General features: G+C 62.7%; 1 protein-coding gene across 1 annotated transcript; it reads right to left on the minus strand.

The window, feature by feature from the left end:
* Positions 1-459: 459 nt before the first annotated feature.
* RNF208 (ring finger protein 208) lies at positions 460-5,357 on the minus strand. Its single transcript, XM_068656677.1, has 2 exons — positions 4,651-5,357; positions 460-3,283 (listed from the first exon to the last, which is right to left on the minus strand). Exon 2 carries the CDS (start codon positions 2,616-2,618, stop codon positions 1,797-1,799), a length of 822 nt encoding a protein of 273 aa, XP_068512778.1. The 5' UTR covers positions 2,619-3,283; positions 4,651-5,357; the 3' UTR covers positions 460-1,796.
* Between the last annotated feature and the right edge of the window lie 3,287 nt (positions 5,358-8,644).

The following is an 8,644-nucleotide window of genomic DNA, read 5'->3' on the forward strand; positions in this document are numbered from 1 at the left end:
ACCGGGATGCCCTGTGTGGGCTGTGTTGCAGGAGGACCCACACCGGCCCTGCAGCCAGAGAGGGGCAGAGGGAGCCCACCCCTGCCCCATCCCTGCCTGTGTCCCTTTGCCTGTGGGTGCCACCAGGCTGGCAAATTTTCCTCCCCCCATATACTTGGGGAGGATCAGATCTCCTGGCTATTCAAGATTGCAGGATGTGGATGGGGCAGTGTCCTGCTACAGGGCACCCCACAGTGCCCAGCTGTGGGGCTGGGGTCTAGGCAGGGAGGAGACACAAACACACAACTAGAGGGGGATGTGGCAGCCCCTGCTCCCCAGGAAAGCCCATCCTTGGGGTATCCCACCACCACCACAAACCCCACGAACCATGTGAGGACAGCGTGGTGTCCTGGGCACACCCCACCGGTGCGCAGCTCCGCTCCCCCCGCAGCATCACACCCCCAACATCCTCGCTTGCTCTTCGTTCCAATATAATCTTTATTGGGGAGACTGATTGGGGTTGAACAAGGCCGGGTATAAAACATGATCATTGTCACAACCAGCAGCGGGAGGCATTGGCAGAGCAGAACAGAATTGGTATTGGCCCCCGTTCTCTGCGCCCCCCCAACCCTGGGCAGCAGGGTGGTGCCAGGGCTTCGCTGGCAGCGGTAACTACTCCTCAGGGCAAGCGATGGAGGCCTGGTCCTTCTGCCTGGGTGGTTGCTGGGCTCCAGCTGGTGCTGGGGCTGCTCCTTGTTCCTGAAATGCCTGGGAGCAGAGTGGGAGGGGGCAGCTCCATGGGCCCCCCCCAGCTTCCCCAGCTCCGATGTCCTGGGGGCTGTGCTGGGGCTCTGCCTCCTGCCCTGGTGCTGCAGTGCTCAGCCCCATCGGAGCACCTGCAAATTATGGCTTTTTCTTTTTTACTTTGTTTGTTTATTTATTTGTTTTTTGCTTTTTTTTTTTTTTTGGCAGCAAACTTCCCCCTCCAGACGCCCTGGAGAAAGCAAGACAGTGCGCAGGAGGCTGCTGCCCCACAGGGCATCAGTGTAGGGCACAGGGTCCCTCGCAGCCTTGGGTGGATGGAGCCACAGAGAACGGGCACAGAGCAATGCCTTGGTGAACACACAGCGGCCTGGGACAGACAGGGAAAAACAAGAATCCTCCAAAACGAGGACAAACAGGAGCTTTCCTCAGGGGCCTGCGGAGGAAACGGGCCGCGTGTCTGCTCACACCGGCGTGGCGGCTTGGCGTGGCTTCGGCAACTCAGACGCACGGCAGCTTGGCCGCTGAGATGAAAGCTTTGGCAAATAACTTACAGAGAAGGGGGGGGGGGGGTGATGGGGGCCTGTTCTCACACCTGCTCCTGTCCCATGCTGGGCACCGTGCCGCTCTGGGGCCCCTCGTGCCGTTACCACCAGCTGCGGGGCGATGGGTAGGGTGTCACCGGTGGGACTAAGTGTCCGTTCTTGGGAGAGGAGGGAGAAGCCCCTGGGATGCTCGATGCTGGTCGCAGTGGGGCTGCCACAGATGCCCAGGGGTGTGCCAAGACCCTGATCCTGATGTCCCTCTCCCTGAGCACCGCTGGCACGTGGGGGGCTGCCACCAGATCCCTGCCATGTCCCAGAGCGCAGCATCCCCACCACCAGCGCTGGTGAGCCCAGAGTGGGAGTGAGCCCATGTCCGTGGCTGTAGGAAGGATCAGCTCTGCCCCCTCCACGCACAGCTGGATCGCCTGGAGCCGGGGCCTGGCGGGGCGCAGCACCATCCTCTGTCCTCTCCCCGATGGGGCTGGGCCGGGGCAGGCGCGGGCGCGGGCCTCACATGATGGTGCAGGAAGACAGCGGATTTCGGATGTGGCAGGTGCAGGCGGCCCCGCAGTACTGGCGAAAGGTCTGGTAGCAGCTGCGGTCGGTGTCGCTGCTCCACTGCACAGGGTTGGCGGCCAGGGCCTCGGCCGGCAGTCTGTTGAGGATACTGGTGTTGACAGCCAGTGCCGCCAGCCCATAGTCGGTGAAGAGCACGGTCTCCCGCTTGCAGGTGGGGCAGGAGATGAACTTGTACTTGGGGCAGGACTCGTAGAGGATCTGCAGGCACTCCTCGCACACCGAGTGCAGGCAGGAGAGGATGCGGGGCCGCTTGTTGGTGAAGTTGTACATGTGGCCACAGGTGGGGCACTCGAGGGGCTCGCAGGGCGTCGAGGGGTGCAGCACGTACTGGTTGACGATCACCTCGTCCGACGGCGGCTGCCGGTGGTAGCACACCTCGGAGCTGCCTTTCCGCTGCCCCTGGTACCCGCGCTCGCGCCGCGGCAGGGGGGGAGTCCGGGGCAGCGGCAGGGGACCGGGGGTGGCATCCAGTGCCGGGATGTCCCCGCACGCCTGGTTGACGATGATCTCGGACTCGGAGGGCCACGCGCGCTTGGCCACGAGGGGCGGCTCACGGCGTGGGGCCGGTGCGTAGCGTGGCTGCGATGCTTGCAGCTCTGAAAACTTCTCCGGGTGGATGATTTTCATCGCCTCCATTTTAATGATGACCTGTTGCCCTTTCAGACACGACATGAGTATGGTTTTCACATTACTGTCCACTGCTCTGGGTTCTCCAAGGGACGCCTGCATGAGGCTAAAACATGCCGGCAGCATGCAGCGCTTTCAATCTCGTTCTGGCCATGAAGCAGGAGCAAGGGGGGCAGCTGCCAGCACAGGACATCCTGGGGACATGGGGGACGTGCAGGCCCTGCGCCCCTCTTCTCCGGCCACCCCGGGGTGCCGGAGGCGCGCAGGGGAAAGCGGCGCTCACGGCCGCATCCTGCCCGCGCCCGCCTTTGAGGACGCTCTCGGGCAGGCGATCAAAGCGTCTGCTCCCCGTGGCGCCTCACGGGACGTTAATGTGACATCGCCTGCCACTCGGCAGCTCCCCCCTTTGCCCTCACTGGCACTTCCACACCGGACAGGCTGCAGTCAGAAATGGCAAATGGATGCCTGCGGTGCTGGGCGATGCTCGGGCAGGCAGCTTAGGGGGGGGGGTGCTGTGGCAGAAACGTGGGCAGTGCTGCGGGGGGCAGCCCCCGCCTCCACCCAGCCTTTATTCCTGTTTACCGCCTTGGGTTCCTCGTGGCTCTGAAGAATGTTTGCAAATTCCTTTGCTCTGACTTCCCGGCTCTCCCACTTGCTGTCACCGGCAGCTCCCGCAGGGCACGGGGCGCATCCCGCCCGGGCGGGCGCTCACCTTGCCCGGCGCCGGGGCTGCTACATGCTTTCTCCCCACTGTGGCCAGCACCTCCGTCCCCAGCTCAGCTTCGTGCTCACTGGAAAGGAAAAGCAAGAGGAGGTTGGCTCCTGGGCTGGCTGGAGCTCTGCCGGACAGTGCTCCCTGCGGACGCATGCCTGCCTCCATCCTGTCAATTTGGCTCTCTGCTGCCCGCGGCACCGGCCCTACCGGTCCTGTCCATCTGCCCTCCATGCTTTGGGCCGGCGGATGTGGGAGCTGGAAGGTATTTCCCCCCGGGCATCTCCTCCATGGCTGGGAAAGGCCCTGTGGACCCCCCTGCCCTGGGGACTATGCCCGGGCAGTGCGGGGGTCCCTGCGTGCCCCACTGGGTGTGCAGGGCCCTCTGGGGGGGCTCCCCCCCCGGCCTGCCTGTGCTCAGGGCTTTCGCTCACGTTTAGCCCCTCCTCTGCTCTGTGGATCTATTTTTACCTCTATCGCGCGCTCCTGATCTGTCCCTGCTATCATCTCTCCCCCTCCACGGCTCCCTGCCCTTGTCCCAGAGCTGCTGGGGATGTCGGGCCATGTTTGGGGACAGGCGATGGGGTACAGGCAGCCAGCCCGAGGCCATTTTCTCCCTTGGGCAGACCCAGCGACAGCCTGCCTCTCCTGGAAGGGCGAAGGCGCTTCTCCTCCATCACACTGCAAATCCTGTTAGCAGGATGCCTGCTCCCACCGAGCCCTGCCAGGCATGACAGAGGGGACCCGGGGGGGCCATCTGGCTGAGGAGGGGGCACTGATGGGTCAGGGGGCTTCAGCCCTAGATGCCCAAGAGTTGCGGGGGCTGGATCCCTGCCTGACCCCAGGAGGGATGTCCGGGGGGGGGGGGGGAGGGGGGGGACATGCCTTGGCTGCACCGGATCCCGGGAGCATCCTGCAACACCTGCCCCGGGGAAAGTGGCCTCGCATCCCGCACCCCACGTCCCGCACCCCACGACCTGCAGGCAGCCCAGGCTCCCCCCGCACCCAGCAGCAGCCCCGGGGCCAGCTGCCCGCAGGGCTCACGCAGCCTCACCCGCAGCACGATGGGCACGATTCGGACAGGATTCGGCCAGCGGCCGCCGCACTCGCACTGTCACACCCCTTCAGGCTGAGCCCTCGCAGCACCCCGCGGTGCCTCGCACCAACAGCAGCCCCCGGGGCCCCGCGGCCCCCAGCATCTGCCCCCCGCAGCAAACTGCGGGCACGAAGCGCTGCGCACAGCCCGGCGGTGCACACACACACACACACACACACACACACACACATATGTGCACACACACACACACACACACACACACACACACATATGTGCACACACACACACACACACACACACACATGTGCACACACACACACACACTCGTGCCCGCGGGGCGATGCTCCCGGCCAGGCCGGCCGAGAGCCCCGGTGCCTGCGGCTCGTTACCTGCGTGGCTGCAGCCCCGGGGGCGTCGCTTCGGATGCGGGGTCCCGCTGCGGCCGCGTCCTGCTTTCAGCCTCCAGAGCCCCTCTGCGGCCCCGCGGCCGAGGCGGGGAGGCCCGGGCGGCTAAAGGTTATCTGAAAGGCAGGCGGGGGGACGCGGGCTCCGCGGGGATGCTGCCGGCTGCGCGCCCGCCGCGCCCGGCTTCCCACGGCCCCGCCGCCGCCTCGGGCAGCCCGCCCGGCCTCGGCGGGGCTGGGGAGGGTCTGGGGGGGGGCGATCCCCGGGCGGCCTCCCGCAAAGGCCGGGGCTGCCGGCGGCCCCGCCGCCTCCGGTAGCTCCGCCGGGGGAGGAGGCAGCCCCCGCAGCCCCGGCCGCGCAGCGCCCCGGAGAGGGCTGATGCAACCGAGCCGGTGCAGGGCTGGGGGGCCGCCGGCCGGCCCCGGCCCCCCGCTCGCCGCTCGGCAGGTGCAGGGCTCCCGGCCGAGCCCCGGCGCTGGGCTCCCGGCGCTTCCCTCCCCGCCGTCCCCCGGGGCTCGGCGCTGCCGGCGGCGCGGGCGCTGCGCGGAGGCGCTCCCTGCGCGCTCCCGGCGCCCGCAGTGCCGCTGCAGTGGTGCAGCCGGCTCACATTTCTCTCTCTCTCTCTCTCTCTCTCTCTCTCGAGCAGCAGCAGCAGCAGCGCGGGGCCCGCGGCCGCAGCGCCCTCCGCCCCCCGCCCGCCCCCTCCGCCCGCCGCGGGGCCGCCCCGCTCCTTCCTTCCTGCCCCGGCCCCGCCGCCCCCCGCCGCCGCTGCCCACCCCCGGCCGGGACCCAGCGCGGAGCTCCGGGGGGGGCTGCAGTGACTCAGCAGCCGGCGCTGCTGCGAGCGCTGCCGCGCGGGGGGCTCCTCTGATGGGGTGCGGGGGGGACGAGGGCTGGGGTCCCACCAGGGGTGGTGGGGGGGGGTGGTATAGGGGGCAAAGGGCTCCCCGCGGGAGGCCCGCGTGGGATTTGGGGCTGGGGAACGGCCTTAGCGGTGGGAACACGCTTCCCACCTGGCCCTGATGCTGGGCCGGCCCCGGCCTCCCCACCTGCACCGCATGGCCCCATCCCCACTTCCAGACCCACAGCCAGCCTTGCCCCACTGGGGAGGGCTGAGGGCAAAACCCAGCCGAGCATCCTGAACCCCCAGGAGCTCAAGGGAGGGGGTAGCAGGGCACGGGGTCTCGGTGGTCCACGAGGGATTTGGTGGGCTCGGCACAGTGAGTGAGCAGGGGTCACGCACCACTGGGTACCCGTAACGCCCCCAGGGCCCTGCAGGGCGCTGGGGAGCAGCATGTGGGGCTGGTCTTGCTGCTTTGCCCCCCTTCACTGGCACAGGCAGACACCAACCCTTGGGATCAGGCTCCCTGGGATCCTTTGGGTGCTGTGGGGGTTTTGCTGCAAGTGCCACCCTCTGCAACTCTCTTGCTTTTTGTATTCCTTCCCTCTGGTCCATTGGCCTCAGGATTTTGCCTGGATTTTGATATCCTTCCCCCTGCCTTGCTGCAGCACACGTTTCCAGCCAGCAAAGGTTTCCACACCACGACCCAGCTGGCCGACCCCAGCCCTTGCTGCAGTGAAGCCCTTGAGCTGTGGCGTCTGGAGCTGCACTGGGACAGCAAACCTACATCACGCCTTCACACCATCACTTTCCCCGCTATCCCCAGGATGGATACAAGAGCTCATGTACTCACTGAGCAGTTCGTGTCCCCACTGTCAGCCTTGGGGAAAGCTCAGCTCCACCAGGCCTTACACATCCCAGCAGCCGCTCTCAGCTCAAGCCAGACGAGCTCCAGGCAATGAACTCCCACCCAGGTGCCTGGCCCGGAGAAGACAACCAAACCCCGTGGTGCCTGGACCCTGCTGCGTCCCTGAGCCGGGCCCACCTGAGAGCGCGGCATCCCGCTGGGCATTGCAGCTCCACCTGCCCCTGCCACCAGCACCCCGTACGCCCCTCTCAGCAGTGCTGGCGGCTGTGCCTGTAACCTGCCCGTTCTGTGCTGCACGAAGGTTTTTGCAGTGGCTCTGCCTCTAGTCCCGCTAAGCATAGTTCTTTGATCTGATCACCTGCCGAAAGCAGAGTGAGGCTGTTGCTGTCTAGCACCCTAACAGTGCTAAACAGGGATTCCCTTAATCTTCCCTGTCCTTTCCATGTCATCTTTTTTTTTTTTCTTTTTTTTTTTCTTTTTTTTTTTTTTCTTTTTTTTTTTCCTTACTTTCCTGCTAGCACTTTTGGATGCAGATACGAAGAACTGATGTATTATGCTTGAAGTCACAGAGCAAAGGAAATTGCAGGAAGTGAGTGATGGTGAGCCATTTTCTGTTATTAATTCATGTGGCATCCCCATGCTGACCCAGCCACACAGTGTTATTATTCTGCTATTCAGTGAGTTAAGCAACAGCTCTATTTAAAAATAATCATAAATGATATCAGGGATCCTTCCTGCTGAATAAGAGTGTATTTGTGCCAAGGTGCTGGGGATCCTCGTGTTGCCCTGATGGCTTCCTGCACTTGTTGGACGTGGACTGGGTCATCCCCATCCCAGCGCAGCAGCTTCTCTCCTACACCTGTGCACACACTCCTGGAGACATCTGCAGCCCAAGCCAAGGCTGGCTCTGCTTTTTCTCCTAGAACTTGTGTAGGGCTTGACAGGGTCCTTGGCCACTTGTTAGGTCTAGTGCAAGGGAGGTTTTTTTCCTGTTTCCAACAATGGATGCTTTCTGTTTTCATCTCAACATCGGAGGGCTCGACAAGGCTGGCTGGGCTCTCCAGGCTTCTCTTGGCTGGGTTTTGCCTCAGCTCATGGAGGGGTACCTGGGCCTGGCTGCAGGGCAGGTGCAGGATTCTTCTCATTTCTTCAGCATTAGAACAGCCCCCATGAGAGTCACATAAATAAACACTGCCTGAAATAGCAGTTGGAGGTACAGAGTTTGCCCTTTTCCTGCACTGAGTTGGTCCCACCAAGATCTCTGGTTTCTATCCCAAGCTGAAAAGAACCTCGTTTTCCAAAGCACGGACATTTCCCTGCCAGCCACGCTCAAGGGAGATCCAGAGCAAATCCCAGCCCTGTGGGAGGCTCGAACCTTTGGGCCTGGGCAAACCCTTATTCCTACTGCATGGCCCCTGGTTATACTGTCCAAATCGTTCACATATACAACTCCAGCTGCTGTACTTACTATCTTTCATAAACATATTTCTTATTGTGTGTTATTGTAAATGTACGTCTTTATGTTTCATGGGGACATTCTGTGTGTTTTTGAGCTCTGTGCTGATGTTTCTGGGTATTACAAACATTGGTAAATTATTTTCCCATTTTCTGTGTCCTTTCCAGCAGACCAAGCGTGCCCTGGGTCCGCTCTGCAGTTCTTGGCGTGCAGGGCTGGGCTCTCCTTGGGCAGACACAAGAGCAGCTTTGCCAGTGGGTTCATTTCCTGCCACCCAGCTGAACAAAGTTCTGCTTTTTGTATTCGAATGGTGGTTGGTCCTCAGTGTGACTGCTGGGACTGCCCTGCCTGCCACCACAGCTTCTCTGTGAACTCCTTGGTTTCCAGTGTCACAAACCGATCGTTTCCAAACTTTGCTTTACAGATGTATCAAGTGGCGTGGCACTGCTGGCGCAACCACGCTGAGATGAATGGTTGTGCCAGAAGATAACTCGACCTTAAATTTCCTCCTCCTCATTTCCATCAGCCAAAATCAGCTTCGTCCAACTGCACACTTGGGATTTTGTTGCACTTCGGCTTAATGATGTGTGCCGGGAGTGACCTGCTCTAGCAGGATGGCTTCTTCCTCTCCTGGCGCCAGCCCCGCGCTGTGACTGCCCGTGGCTTTGCTTTTCACTGGAGCCAGGGGAAGCCAGCGCCATGCTCACCAGCCTGATGTGCAGGGCCCCTCTGCCCTGTGTGCACATCTGAGCATTGCTCTTTGCTGTCCTTGCATCTGTCTTCAGCACCTGGGCTGCTTTTGCACTGACTCAT

This window comes from Anas acuta, chromosome 20 (genome assembly GCF_963932015.1).
Source record: "Anas acuta chromosome 20, bAnaAcu1.1, whole genome shotgun sequence".
Lineage (NCBI taxonomy): Eukaryota > Metazoa > Chordata > Aves > Anseriformes > Anatidae > Anas > Anas acuta.

Bases quoted from the DNA above. Each gene is read 5' to 3' on its own strand.
- RNF208 (XM_068656677.1), bottom strand. From the start codon at position 2,618: ATGCTGCCGGCATGTTTTAGCCTCATGCAGGCGTCCCTTGGAGAACCC.